The sequence below is a fragment of the Manacus vitellinus genome, unplaced genomic scaffold (assembly GCF_001715985.3).
Source record: "Manacus vitellinus isolate BGI_N305 unplaced genomic scaffold, ASM171598v3 scaffold_1_pilon, whole genome shotgun sequence".
Lineage (NCBI taxonomy): Eukaryota > Metazoa > Chordata > Aves > Passeriformes > Pipridae > Manacus > Manacus vitellinus.
Genome location: NW_021939396.1, coordinates 23,535,267 through 23,557,076, shown reverse-complemented (window position 1 = coordinate 23,557,076; position 21,810 = coordinate 23,535,267). Strand labels below are relative to the sequence as shown.

At 38.7% G+C, this 21,810-nt stretch overlaps 1 protein-coding gene across 2 annotated transcripts in view; it reads right to left on the bottom strand.

Annotated features, from left to right (window-relative positions):
• The window catches only part of TRIQK (triple QxxK/R motif containing), a 59,201-nt gene that overhangs the window by 29,976 nt on the left and 7,415 nt on the right, over nt 1-21,810 (bottom strand). For both annotated transcript variants that reach the window (XM_018078569.2, XM_018078582.2), the window contains exon 2: nt 10,562-10,643. In XM_018078569.2, the coding sequence (XP_017934058.1) occupies nt 10,562-10,622 (61 nt within the window). In that variant the 5' untranslated portion in view covers nt 10,623-10,643. The remainder of the gene's footprint in view (nt 1-10,561; nt 10,644-21,810) is intronic.

Below are 21,810 nucleotides of genomic sequence, written 5' to 3'. Positions count from 1 at the left end.
TCTCCCTGTGCAGTTCATTCTAGTTTGCACAGTCCTCTTCTATTCCAGAAAAGACAGAGCGGACTGCAGTCTATCTTTTCTTCAGGGAATTTTCTTCAAGGATAACCCCACTAGTCATTTCACTCCATTTCTTTTCACTGCTCAGTAGGCAAAATACCAGTGTACTATACCTGAACATAAAGGAGAAGGCTGTGCCAAAAAAAGAACTGCATTCAGGTTTTGTTGTGCCTTCCACACGTATCAAAGGCAACATCATCGCTCACTGCAGACAGTGTAAAATACCTCTAAAAATACATGGATTAAAACTATTGTAGCTATTATTCATGAAGTAACTCAGTCTGCAGGCCTCATCTGACCTACAGAGGCCACTGAATTGAAATCAAAACCGATTCTGAGAAGCTGAGGGAAACCTACACAGGAAGCGAATCCTTCTTGCACTTCCTAATCTGTTCAACCTGCATGTTTTACAGAATAAAGATTCTTCCTAGGCTCAGCTGAGGTGTAGCTTGGCTTTGCAATGTGTTGATCAGCAATACTGGCTTATGGCACTTGTTGGCCTGAATTTAGCCACACACTTCAGTCCCTGCAGTGTGCTGTCCTGTCTTTGATGTGTAGTAGCTCAGTTTGTACATGCAGGTTGATGATGAAGCAAATCAGGGCATTCATTCAATTCACAAAATGCCCAGCACATCTTTTACTTCAAGCTGGATCAAAATGGCACACAGACAGCTGCACCACTCAAGAGGATGGTATACTATACACTGCGACATGGTGAACAAGTAGAGAGAGGTAGGTGTTGCTAAAGGTCACTTTGCACCAATATATTAGACAATGCGAATAGAAACTTGAATTCAGTGGTATGTGCATTCCAATTGTTACAGAAGTCCCCAACAGTTGTAGCCTATTCCCAAACACTTTCTACACATGGCTCAAGAGTGAACTGAAAATTGTCTGGAGCAATTTTCCACAGGCAGTTTGCAAGCAACTGCTTGGTTTTAGGGATAAAAGAGTTTAATAGTAGGTCTAGGTTATTCAGTGCCAGCTGACCTCTCTGTCAGAAAGCAGTGCTACACTTGCTTTAACCTACAAGTGCAGACACAAATCACCGGCCCAAACTCAGACCCTTCACCTATTAGAACAGAAGCCTGTAGAGATGATTCTTACACATACCCACTCAATGCCTGCAAAACTCCTAGGAGGCCTCACTTGCATTCTACTTTAACTTAAAACTTCTTCCAGCTCTCCAGTTTACAATGATCGAAGGTCTCTCAGGCCAGGTCTAAACTGACAGTTGCAGACTCATTCTGCCTGTGATGGGAACTGCCAAGGTGCAAGCAGGAGATTCATTGCCATAATACAGAGCATCATGGTCAAGTTAATTAGCGCTGCTACGAGACAGGTCAACATGAGCTCTACGCTCAAAAAGCTCAAAGCTGAGGGGTTTAATGCAGCCTGTGAGCTCAGACTTACTCAAAACAGCTTCAGTGAATCTGGGCACACCTCATCAGTATGCTGTAACCTTGAGCTGAAGGGACCATGTCTAATGCTGAGACACTGTTTCACTCCATATGCTAGTTCATTATCCAGCTCCTCTCTGTTTTGACTGCCAACAAATAATGATGTTTTTCAACACTTCTCCACTAGGAACTGAATGCACAAACAACGCATCATAAATGCCACCCAACATCTGCCAGGCAGTTACCATCTTCCCATGACTATCACCCAGGCTGAACCTGAGCAAGTGATTTACTGACAAGCTGTGTCACATCCTCTTACCTATCATACCCTAGATTATGCAAACCCCAAGTCTTATGAATTGCCCACAGGTATTTGGTTAAAATATCACAGGAAAATTATTTCTAACAATAAAAACACCATGCATTCTAAAATTACTGTTACCTTGTTAATGAAAAATCAAATATTGCAATCAATATTGCTACAAATCTTACAGCAGATATGCTGATAATGATAAGATATTCACAGAAAATAAATGAAGGAAAAGGTAGGCTTTTCCACCTTTCTTATTTAACAGACAGTCAAAATTCTTGAAAATAGTATTATTTAATATATGAGTTATTGTAGAACAGCATCAATAGCTTAGCAGAGCAAAATTCACACAGTCCCATGGTAAACAGGGTATCTGTGTAGCTGGGATAATGACAAGGACCAGACTTCAAGTAAAGTATTTCAAAGATTAAGCAACATATTAGTGACTTGCCTTATATTATCTGTAAATTTATTAACTGAAACCAGGGCAAATTATTTGTTTTCCCACATTCCACTTATTGTAGAGCTCTTTGTTCACTTCATGGTGCTTTTCTGTACTGATTCAACTGCTACGCAAATGAAAAATCTCAAAATAACTTTGAATTTGTGAATACTTTCAATAGTACTTATTCTAATCAGCCTTTACCATCAAGTAAAAGCAAAAGCTATTTGCACGATATTTGAGACTTCTGTACCTGTAATTCAAACCAAGCAACTGCCTTTTCATATTTTCATTCTAGCAGTTTGAGCTTCCTAATATTATTTTGCGTCTGCCTTGTAACTTTTTTTCTCATCCAACACTTAAAAGCCTGCAAGTAATATGTAGAACCTAGCAGACAATCCCATAAATAGTTCAAGACCCTGGAAACCACAATGTACCCAGTTCCTAGCTTTCTTCCAAAATAAGGTATAATATAAACAAAAGCTTCCACTGAAAAAAAATATTTTTAAAACAATTCAGTTACAGAGATCCATGACAACATTCAATTAATGGACTGCATGACAGCAATCACAAAGGTGAACAAATTCATTACAAAAACCAGATGACTTCTTCTATGGTCATAATTACCCTGAACATGGAGATCTAACACATTCTTTTAAGGCCCTAAGGTGCAATGCCTGATGAACTACATAACACACAGGTCACATCCTGAAGCATGAAATACAACAATCTCTTCAGTTAAACCTCTTGAATTGATCCAAGGTGATTCTGTGTCTTTCTTCTGAGACCACTACCCCTGCAATGCTTGCCAGACTCCCTGCTGCCTTTATTCCTGCTGGCCCAGACAGTAGCAGAAGCTTAACAGACCACCATCCTCCATGGCAGGACAATGGCTGGACAAAACTTAACTGCAATCAACAAAAAACTAGTGCTACATCTCATAGCACTGTAACTAAAGAAGTGCAGTTACAACTATTAATTATGTCCAACTTAAACATCTATCAAGCACATCCTGAGAGATGCATCTGCACTGGGTGTTTCATTCTTATGCCTTCTCCATTGCTTTGTTATGATGAAATGAGAGGAAATCATATTTGTAGTTCAGTGCCCAACGCTCCTTGCATTTATATTGATGTAATATTGCCTACAAATATAAGCACCTGCACTACACGAAGAGAATGCATATATATGAACATTGTATACATAGAAAAATTATGTCTAAGATTTTTTTATAAATGGGTGTCTGAAGTTAGATTTACATATTCACATTGAGACGTAAGTACTGTGAAGTCCAGCTTTCACATATGAGCTAAGATTTTCAAAGCCTGGTGAAAGAATTTCTAAATATGTTAAACTGCTCTGTCTCTGAATGTAATATACACATGCTTATGTGTCTATAGTGAAAATTTTATGTATTTTGTAAAGGATTGTAAGAGCTTTTTCTAGGTTGTTTTTTTTTTGATCGCAGAAATGAGAGTAAGTACACACACAAATATGTATCATTGCAAGAGCTGGTATGGACACCGGACACCTTACAGGAATTGCAAGTTCTTGAAATAACATCAGGCTAATATGCAATTCACCAACTGGAAACATGTCAAATTTCACTCTCATTTACACCTATTACAAATTTGTAGCAACTCCGCTGAGTGAAATGGTGATATTGTTGATGAGATTAAAATAAGAGCAGACTATGAGCCTCCATTGGTATAAAAGTACTAAACAAGTGAAGTATGAACATAGAGTAAAAGCAATATAATCAAACAAGCTCAAAGAAACTCAGCTTTTGCTGTGGAAGAGGGGATGGGAGGCAAGGGTTTCGATACACCACCTTTCTCCTTAGCTTCTCTTTATGGTATATGTACATATTCCCACAACACCCTGGCTCGGCAGCTGCCCCTCCCTCCCATCCTTGCTCAGGCTGGGACTATGTCTGCCCAGCAAACGAAAACTAAATAATATCCACACAAACGTAAGTACATATACAGATCTACCATCACCTTTTATGCTCTAAGTTAAGGCAATAAAATATAGCTTTACTGTTTTGGACTTAAAAAAATACATGATCACAAACGGTATATGCTTAAAATCCATCATCAGTCTCCACGGAACATATTTGAAACATCCCAATCATCACAAAATGTGGATTAAATTAGTATAGCCAGACTAGGTTTCACTTCACAGCAGTGTTTTCCTCAGCTGCTCCTGCTTTAGTTTCCAAGAAGTGATTCCACTGGCATAAAATTAAAATCAAAAAGCAATCACTGACCAAAGGACCTAGTTCCCTTTTTGTAATACCAAAATTCATTCTTCATAAAACCTCCTCCTAAAAAAAAGAGACTACACATGGTATCAGTGGCATATCACTGTGAAGTATGAAACTCAGATTCCAAAACTTGCCAACAGTCACACATAATAGCAAAAAGGAAGGCTTTTTTTTTTTTACTTCTCTTTATTATGTGCTTAATAGTAGATTTTTATTAGAAAAATTCAAGAGAGCAAATGTAATGTTCCATATGCAAAAAAAACCTCTGTACATTGGAACTGCTTATTTCTTGGGGTTTTCTTACACTGTAAATAAATAGTAGGAGAGATCTCTCCCCTTTTTGTCTCAACTTAGAGCAGTCAGTATTTGTTTATATACTTTTCCTCTCCCTTTCTTTCCCACAGTAAATAGGTGACTGACATCGAATACGGGGGAAAAAAAGATGACTAACTAAAAAACTAGACTGGATCATTTTTCTTCCATTGATATCAGTCCTGTTACACCTTCGCTTGTGACAGTGGAGAGCAATCTTGATGTAAATGCTGCCTTCTGGTACTGTTGCCTTTTCTTCACAGAGAAGAATTTCATCTGTTTTGTGACAAATGGTGAAATTTTGAAATTTTCAGCACAAATTCAGTCCAAACACTTTTTACTCTTGCTGCTCTTGCTGTTGTTTCAGAAATTAAATCTGAAATTTTCATGCTGATAACAAGCATTTCCTGATCCAAAACAAAACAAACAATCACATTTCACTTCAAAGTATGCAATGTATTTCAGAAGAAACTATCAAAATATAACACTTCCCTTTTTTTAAGCTGAAAATGAAGGCTGTTAGTGGCCAGTTTATTCTGAGTATGTAACTGCACTGTTCAGAATAAGAAACTTGGAGGCACACTAACTCTGTAGAAACACAGAGAAGGTGAACAATAACAGAATACAGAGAAAAGGTGAGGCAGCAGAGAGTAAAGACAATTTTTTTAGCAGTAGAGTAAGTGGAGATGGCAATCTGACACAAGAAAGGCTTCCCTCCAGAGACAGGGAGACAACAGGTCCAGGCTCCAGCTGGTAGCTGGGGGTGGGAACTCTAGGGATGCTTTTGCTGCCACTAGCCTCCAAGCTCTTCTCTATCTCATCAGGGCTACAGTGAGACTATAAACCTTGGCACTAGGAAGAGGTGTCTTTCTTCTGGAAAAGTCACCAGTCTCCACACCAAGGAGTTTTAAGAAAGGGCTGACTTTACCTACAGAGTTTTATCTGTTAGTTCAGGTGGGCAGTTCTCTCTCCCCTCCTGAGCTGATACAGCCAGCGTCTCAGTACTCCCACCCAGTCCCTTTTACCAGTCCACTGCTCTGCATATGTGATGCCAATGAGTACCACTTCCATCACCGAGTCATCATGCTCAGCCTACCACCCTGTGCTTTCAAAACAAAAAGAGAATGTATTTTCATTCATAATTTTTACTCCTTTCCAGGGGATGTGAGGAGCTTAGTTTACTCCAGAGAACCCCTGGCTTATGCCTATATAAGCACCAGTTCCTAAAGGATCAAGCTGGCAAGTCAGGAGATACAGAGCAGACAATAGGCAGACCTTTGAGTCTACAAATTGAAGGTTGAATGATTGGCAAACAACCCTTCCTCATGAAAAATTATGCTACAGCAACACAATAGTAATGGGAGCCAAAAGTATGTCTATTCCTGGTTTGTAGACCAGGTTTTAGTTATGCTATAATCCTCTCAGTATGCCTGCTTAGGATCCCACAATCACACGAGTCATGAACACTACCCACAAATCCTGCAGCTTCCATGCCGAGCAAACGACACACCAGATGAAGAAGGATGGAAAATATACATGTGGAATTGTTCTGGGAACTTAAAGCACACATAACAGTAAACAAAGCAAATATGGTATAAAACCTGTTGCTATTTTCACAGCATTTGTGGAGCAAAGCTGCATAAATGCAGAAGGATGTATACTGCCTCACACCTTTCCACAGATTCCAGCAAATTAAGCACAGCAGCACAAACAGCAGCAGGGAGAAGGAAACGCTCTGCAGAGGAGCTGCCCTGCTTGCTGCTGCACTGCAGGTGTATGTTTGGGTATGTGAGTGAGAGATAAATAAAAAGTGTTAAAATTACTTTTGCTCATGCTTCTTTCACAGCCTTGGCTGTTACGGAGATCTGAATGGGGAGAGACTCCCTCAGTGCCATCCTCCCTCCTCCACGCACAGCCTAAGCCAGTTTGAGAAGGTTGCTGCTGTTGTTTCCTGTCCCATTTGGGGACAGGCATCACAAAGCCAGTGCCAGTTTGGTCTGGTAACTCCAAAACTGCCTCTGCTCCCCACTGAACAGGCAATGCCACTGTCAGATACCCAGAGCACTTGCTTAAGTGGCACTACAGACAAATTTTGGCTGGTGGCAGGAGAGATGGCTGAAAGCCAGCTGACAGAGAAGAGCAGTATCAATCTCTGTGCTGAGGGAATCCTCTGAAAATGCTACTGAAGCAAACAACAACTGCTAGCGGCACAGTGGCAAACAAGACACCTCTCCTCTCATGGAGAAGAGGAAAAGGCAAACGGTTGAACTGAAGTGATCAACATGAACTTGAACTGTGGCACAGAGCAAACATGTGGCATGCCGTATGGAAACTCACAACAAAACAGAAAGCTTGGAACAAAATGAAATTAAAAATCTGCTTTTATTTCAAATTACTCCACTAAACATCTAACTGAAAATTGTGTTGAAGTTGATACGACTTCGTGACATGTTGTTCCTTGAATGCTGCCATTTTCCATCAAAAAAAAAAAGGTATGAAAAATGTTTCAATCTGGTTACCTTCTATCCAGCAAGGCTAGAAAACATTAAATAGTGAGCTAAAAAATAACATCACACCATTAGTCAGCAAGAGATAGCTGTTCAGCTAGCATCTATCATAATATTTTCAATAATCCATAGATACCAAATGCCTGGAAAGGAAGGATAGCAATCACTCCAAGCATACATTTTGAACTTTAAAAGCATTTGATAAGTTAATTTTTTTAAAGGCAGGCCCTGTGCAGCCTCATTTTGCTCACTGTTTCTAGATATAACCTATCTCAAAAAGGGTGATCAAATGTCCATCTCCAAAACAAATGAGTCTGGAGCATTAGGACATTCTTTATTCTGAGGAGTCATCTGTTGAACAGCCTCACTCTGAAGCATCCCTATAAAAGTACCTGAAAGTACCTAAGCTGTCAAATCTAGAGTTTATTGGATGAACATATTTTAAGAAAGAAATTAAATTCTTTCTGTATAAGTTTTAATAAGTATTGGAATAAAATCAGATCGAGAAGAATCAAGAGGAGTTAAAATGAAGAATCTAGAGCATCTTTCCTATGAGAAAAGGCTGTGAGATCTGGGGCTGTTTACCCAGGAGATGACTAGGCTCAAGGGGGACCTCATCAATGTATATAAATACCTGAAGGGAGGACAGAGCCAGACTCTTCTCAGTGGTGCCCTGTCACAGGACTAGAGGCAATGGGCACAAACAGAAACACATTAAAAAAAACCCTTTTACTCTGAGGATGGTTAAACATAGGAAGAGAGGTTGTGGAGTTCCCATCTTTGGAGATACTTGAGAGTCATCTGAACTCTGTTCTGGACAATCAGCTCTCTGTGTCTCTGCTTGAGCAGGGTGGTTGGATGAAATGATCTCCTTTGGTCCTCACCAACCTTGTGATAAATGGATGAATTATTTCCAGTTACGCAAAACTATATAAGAACAAAAAACCAAGAAGTAATGGCAAAAAACCTGAAATATTTCCATCTTTGTCAGGGTAATATTGGACCATATTTGTCAATAGTACACCTATTTGTCCTATAATACACTTAAAGGCATAATGAGACTAGAGGGATCACTCCATCAAGCTCAGTTACCAAGCCTAAAGCTAGCCCAAAATGCTTACATAAAACTCACACACCTGCAACATTAAACTATAAAACAGTATCCATAAATTTTCAAACTCTCCCTCTCACATTCATTAAGTTCAGAGAAATAATTTCCATTGGCAAACTCTGTAGCTATATCAGTGAATGACCAGAATGGGAGCTGAAACAACCATCAGCAGAGCACAGGCAGAGCACAGTCTATTTTAGTTCTTGCTCTCTGTCCTCTATGGTATACTACAATCACAGAAACACCTACTAAGTTATGTAGTTTATTTGCCTGTCAGCATGAGATTCTTCCCCTTGATAATTTTTAACACTTGCTTTTGCCATGTTAAGAGCAATGTGTCGCATCTAAACAAAACTGGCTTATTATGAGCCCCCACTGTATTTTGCAGTACCCAATGGATCACGATGCTGCATTGTATAACAGGGAAGGTGCCAAATTGTTCAGACAACATGCCAGGCCAAAACTGTTGAGTCAGCAACATAACAGGGTCTCCCTGAGTGCTTGGCCCTAATACAAATACTCTTAGCCCCTTGCTAAAGCACAGTGTTCTCTCCCCTGCTCAAGGCACATCTGATCAGTCCTGGCATCTCACAGGTGTGACATGTCCAACCACTGTGCCACATGGTAGCAATTCGCAAGAAACAGACTGCATTGTGGAAGAGCAGGAGGTAATTATTTGAGTCTCAGATGCAGCTTTACATCCTCCGGGTCTCTCCAGTGATCCCACTGATCACCAGACTCTTCCACCCTACAGAGGACTTCAATGAACAACTCTAACCACGGTCACCTGAAAGCATTCACAAGAAAAAAAAAAAGCAACCCTAAAGGAGATGGTTGAAAAAGAAGTGACTGTGATGAAACAGACATGGAGAAAATGCCAGAGAGCTGATACAATCATCCTCTTTTAAATGACCAAGTTACACAGGACAAGTTGTCCCAAAGACGACTGCAGGGCTCCCATTTCTCACCAAACCCATTTGGGTGAAACACTTGTGGTGTCATCTACTGGGTAACAGTTTCCTTGCAAGGTTTTCTACAAAAATCTAAATCACACAAAAGCAGAGAGCTCATCTATTGAAACATTTTTCCATTTTATCTGCACTCAGAAGCTTTCAGCCATGTATCTAATTATCTCAGAGAATAAGCCAAGAAGTCAGCCACACAAACTGCCCAAGATTAAGAAACATAGACCATTTCACAGCTATCTAAACCAAATAAAATACAAAATAATCCCTTACTTTCAACTTCATGGGAAGTTGAAAAGACCACTAAAACAGTTATATTAAAATAATGAGGCAGCACTAAAAAAATTGAGACATGATAAAAATAAAATTATTCACATAACCCTAGCTCATTCACCATAAGAATGTACATTGTAAACAACTTTTTTTTCCCCGACACTTGCTATTTTCTGCATATTTAAACACAGATGTGGGTGCTTAGCAACTGTAAAACAAAGTAATTTACTTAAATAACTGAGTATAGACTAAGGCACTTCATTTTATATATATACTTTTTAAATACGGTGACTGCTTTATAATATTATTTAACACGTAGAGACAGAATCCTCATGTATGGATTTCAAAAATAAGTCACCTTTGCATTTAAGCAAAGAAATAGGGATTTGAGCCTGCTGTGTAAGCATCTATATGAGTGTACATGTGCGCATGTGCGTACTCTGTATACATGTTACCTACATATGCAACAGGTAAGGACAGAAAAAGACCTACAGAAAGAAATTATTAACATGTTTAAAGTATTCCATTAATGTGAGAATAAATGCAGTTATACAATGTAAAGGTCTGTGTCATTCAGTGTTTCAAAAATTGTTATGAATAAGGAAGAGCATTTTGTTACAAATGCCCATATCTGAAATTAGAGACAATCAGGAAAATAAGGAAAGTTCCTACAGTTCAGAAACATTGTGAAGTCACTTCACTGCAGTATTTCACTAGTATTTCCAAACACAGAGCATGAACTTGATCAAGTTACTCAAAACACTGCCTTCATAAAAGGTTTTACTGAATGAATTAGTCAACAGCATTTGCAAAATTAAGTTTCTGAAGAGGAGTAATACATTTTGTTAAAGTAGCTGGTCTGACTGGAAAAAAAAAAGGTTTTTTTAAAGCAGACAAACTTTTCTTTTGAACTCTTACCTATCTGTTTCCTGTACTGGTCAACAGGAGTCCTTGATGTAGAGGCATCTTTTCTACCCATTGTTTTCAATCCAAAAAATCACTGCATTAGAAAAAACAACAACAAAAAACCACAAAAGCACAACATTATTCCTAAATAAATTACTAAGAAAATCTATTACTTATAATATCAGAAAAAATGGTAACAAGCAACATTTACTTGATTATACACAAAGACATAAGCCTTCCCAGAGTACAATGAGACATTGGAGTTAATCATCACTATTCTGAAGACTATTAGATACATTCTAAACATACCTTTTTCTCCATTGCATGGGTTATTAACATTACATAATGCCTGTTAGTTTGTATAAAAATAAAGAAAAAAGAAAGGATTTAAACTGATTGCACTGTAATTCTGCATTTGGTACCACTGAATTACATTCCTATATAATTTGTTTCTTTAGTAAACCAGGGAGTGAATGCAGTATTGAGAGCTGTTTCCATTATTGGCAAACATATTGGCACTACACACAGGAGTCAGAGGCAGGACTAGGCATGTGTGCACCCACAGATGTAATTGCTCGGGAAACCCACCTGCAGACACATCCCTCCAGCCACCTTGAGCAAAAGGGGGGAACAGATACCTAAAACACAGCAACCCCACACTCTCCTACCTTCCTGCCATGGGGTCTAGATATCTGTGAATCAAAAGAAAGTGGAGAACAAAAACTGAGAGCTGGGTCTGTGTCCATTTTACACCTCTCAGCCATGGTATTGATAGTTTAAATCATCTTCAGTGCATTTACATAACAACCATCCCAGCTCCTGAATGGGCTTCTCATGTATTGCACAGTGCAAGCAGGTGACACTAGGATTGCACAGAGAAGTGCACTCTGATCCATCCAAAGATGCTCTTTTTGGTACACTGGTGCTCCCACACCACCCATGTATCTGAAAAAGCATCATCGGAATAGTGTTCTACCCAATTTCCAATGTACCTTATAACATGCAAAACCTTATGGTCTTGTATTCATCCCCTCACAAGGTTGCCACTCAAACGATACAGAAAGATCCTACAAACACGCTAATTTCACCTCTTTTTCCCTAATTAAGGAATAACTGGCTTATTGCTCAAAACACTGAGACTGAACCAGTTTGACTGGGCTGAAGACATTACGCACCACAGTGATGATAAGCCCCACCATCTGACTGCCTCTATGACACAAAAGTCCCAGCATCAGCGCCTGCACTCACGAGAGGACTGACATCTTCCAAAAGTGTCAGATTTGTGGTTCAAGCACTAAAGACGCACAGCAGCCAACCCCTGCCTTTTCCCAACCAGCCTTGGCGAGCACAATGCGAAGGGCAAACTTTGGCTGAATCACCCTGGATTCAGCCATAAACCATCTGCAGATTGTGCACATATGGCCTTTGAGTATCTGCAAGAGTTGTACTTTTCTGTTAGGCATAACCAGCCGTGTTACAGCAAGACAAGCTTCCCTAGTCTCTGCCAAGGCACGCTGTCTGGGAAGTGCAGCCCTTGAAGGCATTGAGATGCCAAATCATGAACCAAAAAGCATGCCACAGCACTGCTGAATAGGCTACTGTCAGCATCCCAAGCTTAAACATTCATCGTTATTTCCTTCATAGCTTCAAAAAAGGTTTAAAATATAGCTGCAGAAATGATTCGCCCAGTTATTTGTGCATTTTAAAACCACAAAGTTTATTATTTTGTATTTATCTATTCTATAGTAACTATTAGAATTTAATGAAAAGCAACAAATCCAGGCTCCTTAATTTCACATGTGGGACACAGGGCATAGAATTAACTTAGATGCTCCAAAGTCAGCAACCTTTTTTAAATGCATTCAGGACTAATAGCAAGGTACAGAAGACTGCTACTATTTTTTATTCTGAACTGAAAATTCAATTATAGTGTTCTAATGTTTCCATACATTACTTTCGTCGAATTCAGAGAATACTCCCTGTTTTATGTAAAACACATAAGCGGTGAACTGTAATCCACTGGGTTGGGGTTTTTTTTCTTTCTATTACACTTCCCAGAAATTCTCTAGACTGAGCTGCATTTTGCACATAACGTTCACATCATAATAATTAATAAAAGAACTATTTGAACTTTCAGCTAATTGAGGAGACAACAGATACATTTTTACACTGCAAAACTAGTTCTTGGTCTTTTTACACCACTGTTAGAGACTGTTTTGACTTGCCTTTTGCAATTTCAATAGTTACTAATGTTTTGTAACAAAACATCAGCTGTGAAAGATGTTTGCAGTTTTAGCAATGCCAATAAAACACAAGAAGAAAACACAGGCAAAAATTATTTCTTAATGACTTATTTCTTTATGATTTAATATGAGCCACAGAGATACTCGCATTTGTCTCCATGGATCAGTGTCACCGACTCCCACATTTAGAACCTCAACTCTTTGTTCTTCAAAGGGATGCAGTAATCATCATTCATTTCCACTGCTTTGATGGTTAGATAGCAAACGCCCGAGAAACCCATGGAGACATTGGCACATGCAGCCCGATGTCTAATAAGACAGCTATTTGCATAAAAGATCAGCCACAATTTAGAATGTGCTGTGATAGATGTGGAAAGGGAATAACGGATCTATATTAGTATGTACAAAACTGAGATTGTTTTCACAATTTAATTCCTTGGGGACTATGGCTCATCACCTTCTCTTGCAAAGAATCTCGTATTCCCTGAGGAAGCAACTTGCCATGAGCCAGACTTAAGCTAAAATATGGATTAATAAGAGGTAATATTTATTATTTATGAACCTTGCTGTAGGAGTGGTTTTCAATGTAACGTTCTGACCATTTTTACATAAAGGAAAAGCCTGAAACCTTTATGAGTCACAAAACTAATTCTCCCCATTTAAAATAACAGTGGTCACCCCAGAATAATAGGTCATCTTCACTGTAAATGAGATTTGCACTCGAGTCTCTGGCCATTTTGCTATCTCTGACGTCAGCAAGGGGAGGATCTGGCTTCTCCTGAATTTCTTCACCAACCAAAGGGATAGGTAGCCTGCCATGCTGCATGCATCCCAAGCAGCCTTCAACTCCCTGAAATTTTAATGACTACATAACAATTTTAAAAAACACATAAGGAGCTTGCCACTGCTCCTTTTACTGGCAACTAAAAATACTTCAAGAGTAATTTCAGACGATATGAAGGCAACGTGAGCTGTCCTCAACTTTCAAGCTTTTATATAAGATGGTTTTAAGAAAACAAAGTGAGGCCCAAACGAATTATTTTTTTGTTTATTTCTGCTTCAGAGATACTACAAGACTAAAAGACATCTTTGTTTTTGTGGTACCCTTCACTGTTTTTTCACCCCCTTTCACTTCCCCTCTAGGAATTCACCTTTAAAGGTTTATACTCTCAGAGAGTATAAACCTCAGAGATTTTATTTTTCTCTTCTTTTCCTAAGCAGTGGTTGAAAATAATTAAAACACATAATAGTTTGCCTACTATCACCTTCAACTACCAATAGTATTTTGTGAGATAAAAACTAATTTTGAATGTCCATTCAAGGTCTGGCTACGGGAGTGTTTGAATCCCAGCTCACTGTTCTTGATATATACATAGCGTTTTGTACATCAACAAAAAAAAAAAAAAAGAAAATGAAGTAGCATTTCTTTAATGAAATAGAAAACTTATAATGAATGATTGTAAAAATACTAATAAAAATAAGAATAGGAACTATATAGCACAAAGATTGCATTTTGAACATCATTGGTGCAATACAAATGATTAATAACAGTGATAAAGCTTAAAATGTGAACCAGTGAACACTCAAAAGACATACATATGTTCATGCACACAAACTTTCTTAGCAGTGATATTTGATAGTATGTCTGTATTCTTCAACAGTAAGTTACCTAACAGAGGGCACATAAAAGAAATAATCAATGAAATGACTGGTTCCGTAGCTGAAGTATTACTAGTCAGTTGAGAGAAAAGCAAGTAAAACTTCGGGATAGAAAAGAACCACTACAAATGTAACACTATTGTACCAAGTCTTCAGCATCTCTATATGTGCTCATCCTTAATTGCAAATAGCTATCTACCTTAAAAATAATTCCTTTTTTGTTTGTTTTGTTGGATGTAATGCAGGTTCATAATCTGAACATTTTGGGTATTTTGGAAATAACTGCTGTTGGTTATTTTAATTGGCTTTTTTTGGTATACTGCTGAAGTACAGCAGTTAAGGTCTATCAGTATAGCACTGGAAGAAGTCTGCAACTAGAACTGCAAGAACAATGCAGTTGAATTCTTCAACCATACTTCAGCCAAGAGAAAGAATTTAGAAATCTTTACCACCACTACTTAAAATAACCTTGCACAAATAAAAAAAATGGAAAATAAAATAAATTCATATTTTATTGATAAGTCTTACAGTAGTCTTCACCATTCCTCTGGAAAGTCTTTTTCAAAGGATGAGACTGTTATTTCAAAGGAAAGAGTACCCTGCCCATGTTGCTTCTTGCAGAATCTACTTTTGCTTTATTTTGGGATTTATTTATTTTTCTTTTAATAAAAGGAATTTAACATTTCTTAATTTAATCTGGAAAGCAGCAGAGGTGATTTAAATTCAATTAAATTTGGGAAAATTAATCAAAAAATCAGGATCCATAACTCCAGCTGGAACAGATATTAAAATAATCTTAACTTTCTACACAAGGACAACAAACGCTGTACCACATCCCAAGATTCAAATCATAAAGGAACTACAATTTTTATTCTGACATATATCAGGTAGTTTCACAGCTTCATGTAAGCATTAGGAACAAAACATATATTGTCATTTCCACTAAGTGCCCTTTGCACTCTAGGGAAAGCAGCTCGCTCTGTTGTTTGACAGCTATACAGTACCTACAAAACCCATGAAATTAGCTCTGCACTTTTTTAACGAAAGTAATACACAGGTTCACATGAATTTTCAGAGTATTCTCCTGAATGTTTCAAAATCTTAAGGCAATATATTATGAAAAATAAATTTCATCAACAGCCCTGATTAGTTCCACTAAATTTCAGGAACATGAGACACACAAGTTATACAGGAGGTCACCTCTCCTTCCTTTATAATGGCTGAAGAAAGATATGTAATGGTAAGGAATGCAAATCACCTCCAGCAATATTGCTTTCTTGTTATGCTCCTAAACCTCTTCAGGGTGCCTAAAATTTGGTGGGAATATTTAGGCCTAAATATTTGCATTTGCTCCTTTACCAAAAATCTACATACTTTTGCTAAATGTTTTTAAACACCCGAAGAGTTGAAAAGATTATCATTAACTTTACTCACAGCCAGGAACAAAGTGAAAATTTCAGGAGTTGCAAAACCTGAACAAGACTTTTTAAAAAGACTCCGTATTTATGTAAAATTGCTTTCTGTAGTGGGTTTCTGCGGCTGGGTTTTGGTGTGGAGGGGGAGGGGCTAGAGGTGGCTTCTGTTGGAAGCTGCTAGAAGCTTCCCCTGTCCTGTGGAGCCAATGTCAGATGGCTCCGGGATGGACTTCCTGCCACTGGCCAAGGCTGAGCCAATTAGAAGTAATAGTAACGCCTCTGTGATAATATATTTAAGAACAGAAGGTTGTTGTGCAGAAGAAATTCCAGCCAGGGAAGAGCGGAGTGAGAACATGGGAATAACAAGATAGACACCCAGGTCAGTACAGAAGGATGCAGTGGGCACAAGAGAAGACTGGGGGAAGTTCCAAAGATGGTAAGAAGCGTACGAAAGATGACAGAGGCATGTGGACACTTGCTGATGCCGTAAAATCTCGTCATTACAGACAAGAGAAACTAACTTTACCAAAGGACAGTTATAGAATTATTAATGCATGGTTTGAAAAGCTTTGTACCCCAGTTTTATCAAATTCTAATATGTTTATTCCCTTATGTTCTATTCCTTGTTTCTGATTGGCTAGAATTTACTGCATTGCAGTATTTCCTTATTTGGTATTGTTCCGCCCCTAAATGCCTTTATTTGGACATTTCTCCTCCCCTATACACTAATAAGGCCTGAGCCCCTCCTACCCTTTCCATATATGGTGTGTCTCCACCCCCAGTTCTGGACCCTTACCCATCCTACCCTGCATAAGTGAGTTCCTGACAAGAATAAAATGTGATAGCTTGGAGCAACCTTCTACTTGGCTCAAACCCCTTTGTGCTGTTGCGTGATCCTTTTCCCATTTTGGACCGCGGCAGAAGGAGGGGCAGGAGGTGCTCCAGGTGCCGGAGCTGTGGCCCCTGCGGCCCGTGGTGCAGACTATGGTGGAGCAGCTGTGCCCCTGCAGCCCATGGAGGACCATCAGGGTGCAGAGACCCATCCATGGAGGAGCCCATGCTGGAGCAGGTGGATGCATGAAGGAGGCTGTGACCCTGCGGGAGGCCCAAGATGCAGCAGGGTCCAGCCAGAGACCTGCAGCCCGTGGAGAGGGAAGCCCACGCTGGAGCAGGTTTTTCCTGCCTAGGACTTGTGGCCCCTGTGGGGGACCCACATCAGTACAGCTGATGCATGAAGGACTGCACCCCATGGAGGAGTGACCCACGGGACAGCAGTTTGGGAAGAGCTGCTGCCTGAGGGATTGACTCACGCCGGAGAGATCCATCAAGGACTGTCTCCTGTGGGAGGGACTCCTCTCCCTGAGCAGTGGCAGAAAGAACAACTGACTGCAACCCCCATTCCCGTCCCCCTGCATCACTGGGGGGGAAGAGGGAGAACATGGAAGGAAGGAGGTGTGGGGGGAAGGTGTTTTTAAGACTGTTTTATTTCTCACTCTTTGGCTCTTCTCGGGTTAGTAATAAATATAAGTATTATCCCCCCTCTGAGTCTTGTTTTGCCCGTGAAGGTAATCAGTAACTGACCTCTCCCAGCTCTTATCTCTACTCACGAATTCTTAGCTGGTTTTTTTCTCTCCCCTCTGTCCAGTTTCAGAGGGTGAAAGAGCAGCTTTAGTGGGTACCTGGTATCTGGCCAGGGTCAACCCACTACATTTTCTTAAGCAAAAAGAGGTTATTAAATATGTCAAAAGGTTCCTTCCATTCCTGGTAGAATACAGTTTGTCACAGCTTCTACAGGAAGAAGAATCAAAATGTACTAGGCCAAAACTCACTTAATAAAAACATTACTTATACAGAAGATACCTATTTAGCAATTGGTGTTATACTTGTAATAAAAAAGCATGACATTTTGCAGAAGAATATTCTTACTTGTAGTGATTCTAGGTACCTTATGTTTATTTTTCATTATTAGGATGCTATTTGTCTTCAGAAAAAAATTCCCTACTCACTTCAGATATGAGTAGAGCTATACCATCTGTGAAACATATATTTAATATGAAGACAGATTTTCATCTAACAAATTTAAAATTCCAAACATTCAAGGATGAACTTTTTTTTTCATTTTTATGAATCTATGATGGCACTGATGTCTCAAGAAGATATCCTTAAAGAAGTTCATCAAGGAAAAAAAGCATACATGTGGTTCAATTCTGCCTTGCCAGGCAGTTCAAAATGCAGTACTTCCCAGAGCAATATCTGCTAAAGTGAAAATTACACAATAAATGACATCATATGTAGTATTTCAGAATAACATTCTTCAAAATAACAGAATCTGTCTAAACTTCCTTTTTTTGAGGGGGAGCGGGGTGGGGTGGAGAAGGTGCAGGGGATAGACACAGGACTATGGTAGAAATCAGAGCTAAAAAGGGTAGAAAGAGAATAGACATCCAGACTATCCCAATGCCCAGAGGCACATCTGCCAAGCATGGATACAGCTTTCATGGGAGCGACCACAGATGCTGTACAGCCACCTCTGTGGTATGAGGGGAGGTGCAGAGGACATCACCACCACCTCAACTACACAAGACACAAATGAAGCACACACCCTCTGCCTCCAGAGTTAAGAGCAACAATGAGAAACAATTATTTGCTCCACCTCAGTAACTGAAGCGTCAAAAGTGAACATTCCACAGTTCAGTTAAATCCAGGCAGTTTTACTCCCTCTCTGATGCCCATCATACATCCCTTCAGCACTCATTTCCTTTGATGAAGTAGGGAATAACTTAAATAAAACAGGTATAAAGCTAGAGGTCATAGACCTTAAATTACAAAATCAGCTAAGTCTGCTGAGCACTTCACTTCTAATATGTTATGAAGTTGCCATTCTTGAATTTAATAGAATCCTACATGGTTTTCCTGAAGTCTTATTCCAAACCAAGAAAAAAAAAAAGGTGTTATAGCAAGGAAAGAGTGATTTCCCTTCTTTAAATGAGAAAATAACTTCTCTATTCTCCTCTCCCTTTAATTTGGGGAACTGACAAAAATTCCATTTTTCCTATATGATACTTCTTTCCTGGGACTGCCACAAGATATAGCTTGCTATAAGCCTGAGTGGTTTAATTATATACACTTGTTAATTTCTCAGTTGTAGGTTTTTAAGCTTAGGTTCATTTTGATGGAAATGAAATTCTGATTCTTCCTTAAGTGAGAAGAATTACTTAGGGAATAATTATCCTTCCCTTTAGTATTTTAATCTTAAACTACAGTTCACGACCATCCAGAGGACAGTCGGTTTCACAAAGTTTTCAATATTGTAAAATGGGATAAGGACCTTCAGTGAGAATAAATCTTGTAACTTCTTAAGTTATTCACATACACAAAAATTGATCATGCTTTCTGTTTATATTGTGCCTTTCTTTTCCCTTGCATTATCTTGGACTATTAAAACCACAAGATTTCTGAGTGAATGATATAAAAGCTGAAGGAGTTTTTTAGAAGCAATACATCAAAACAAGACAGTTTGAAACTGCCGGAATTTTTCCTTTCTTCTCATGCTGTTTTAACAAAAAATGCTTTTTGAAGTATGTTAGGCTAAGTTTCAGCTTAATTTTTCCCTATTAATTCTAATATTGATATTCCATCTATTTTGACTCCATTTTCATTGAATTTGTCTATCATTCAAGCAGAAACCCAACTCTCAGCAATTAAAATCAACCTAATAACTGAAAACCAAAAGAGAAAACAGCCACAAATAAGCCACACAGGCACAAAGGCGGGAGACAGACAAACATGCCCTTCTGTGACATACTCCACTGTAATATAACACAACGTTCCATCATGTGACTTCAAGTCATTCTAATTGCTAAAACTGGTCATCATGTTTATAGCCTAATGATTGCTACACTTCTTACCCCGAGCAAGCTTACGAAAGTTGAAAGCACACTACAAATGACAGCAGCAAATAATACTTCAGTCCACGTAGACCTAATCGTAACACTTCAGCAAAACTGAATTATTAGTTCCATTACTAAACTTGGTATTCAAAAGGACTTAAAAGGTAATCTTTCTATCCAGTGTTCAGAATGAATGCGCATTTTTTTTCCTTTCTCTGAAACTACTACAGCTCAATAAGTATTAAACAGACTGATCTACGAAGGAAGGAAAATAGTTTTATGCATTATGTTTTGTTTCACATGCTGTATTAGGCGTTCAGACAAGCAACTCAGCTTAAAAAAAATAAATCTATTCTAGTCACAAGGCAAAAGAAACATTAAGTGTAAAGAATTTTAATTTGGTGGGTTTGGTATTTATGTTTTCCTCCATTTTTCAGTAACTGATTAAACATAGTGTAACCTGTTAATCACAGAATGGGTTGGAAGGGACCACAGTGGGTCATCTGGTCCAACCTCCCTGCTCAAAAAGGGTCTTCCTAGACCACATGGCACAGGACTGAGTCCAGATGCAAATCTTCCCCATAAAGATCAGAAGATAAAGTTGACATGCATTTCATTGGTATTAACATGATACATCTTTTTTTTGTACTTTTTTCTTTTTTAAAATTGAGGCAAAAACCAGTAGATAAACCAGTAGCTAACTTAGTGTCAACATATAAAATGTAAAGTTCAGCCCTGCAGCACTTAATAATGAGCTTAACAGCCAGGCTTAGTGAACAGACCCATAGATATTAGCAGCAGCATTTTCAAAACCAAGTCCTACTCTATTGTTTTGAAGGATTACACCATAATTGGGTGAAGAGTTTAATACAGCTTAAATAATATTGGCTCAGTAGTTTCAAAGTAGTTCAAAACAATAGGCCAAGCACACTCTCTGCAGATTATATCTAAATTGCTCAAGACTTGGCTCTCCTGAAACCTACGTAGAGATCCCATTAAAGGCAATGATTTTTAAAATAAATAATAAAGTAAGCTTTTTGGGAGCTTTATATTCTATTTGGGCAAAGAGGAGAATGTAAGATCATTCATATCCATCAAAAATCTGAATCTTGAACACAAATTGAACTAAAGGCATGGATCAAAATCAGGCTAAAACCTCTATGCACCAAATGAAACAATAAGCTTTGATAGCCATCAGAAAGTCTGGTAAACTGCTTACTTGCCTCATTTTAAGACAGAGAAAAGTATGGAGTGCAGTTGGGAAGAAAGGCAGCGAAAATGAAAATTATCAACCAGCAGAAAAGTATCAGTTGAAGTAGCAGAACATTATATGAATGTTTGAAGGTGCTGGATGCAACTATTTGTGCAAATGTCTGCTTGGGCTCTTTTCATGGCTTTTCCCACTAATGGGAATGGGGTGGGAGGAGACTGTGACCCCATCTATTCCCTCTGCTCCTGAACAGTGTGCGTGTGTCACAAGGAAGACATTTTGCTGCAGGGTTCATTGTCCAGAAAAACACCAAAGGAAAGGATGACACCAACTGAGACAAACACATTGACAAAAAAAAAATATTACTTTGGATGTTTCAAGTCATACGGTACACATGAAATTCTACTTACTATAAAAGTATTAGTGAAATACAAAATTGAACACTTTTTGATGGGTTGCTGCTTTAGGAGATGGTACATCTTTTTAAGATCCTGGATTCTGACATGTGAAAGGTTGGCCTCCTCTGGCCTAAAAAAATACCTCTGATTAGAGATTCCTATACCTCAAATCAGTTATGAATGGAATAGTTATGGGACTCCTAAAAGAGATTATTCAATGAGTAGCTTGCAAGCATTTCTTCAGGAACGGTAGCCTGAGATAAAGAGGCAGATGACAATCCACTCCATTTGCTCTAATTTCCTGAGTGCATCTCTCTAAGCACTAGGAGTTTGCACATGCCTTTAGCTAGAGTCAAAGGAGTATTTATGCTTCAGCACTGCCATAAAGAAAACAAACAAACAAAAAAACCATCACAAAAGCCCACTTGCACATTTCCTGCACATTA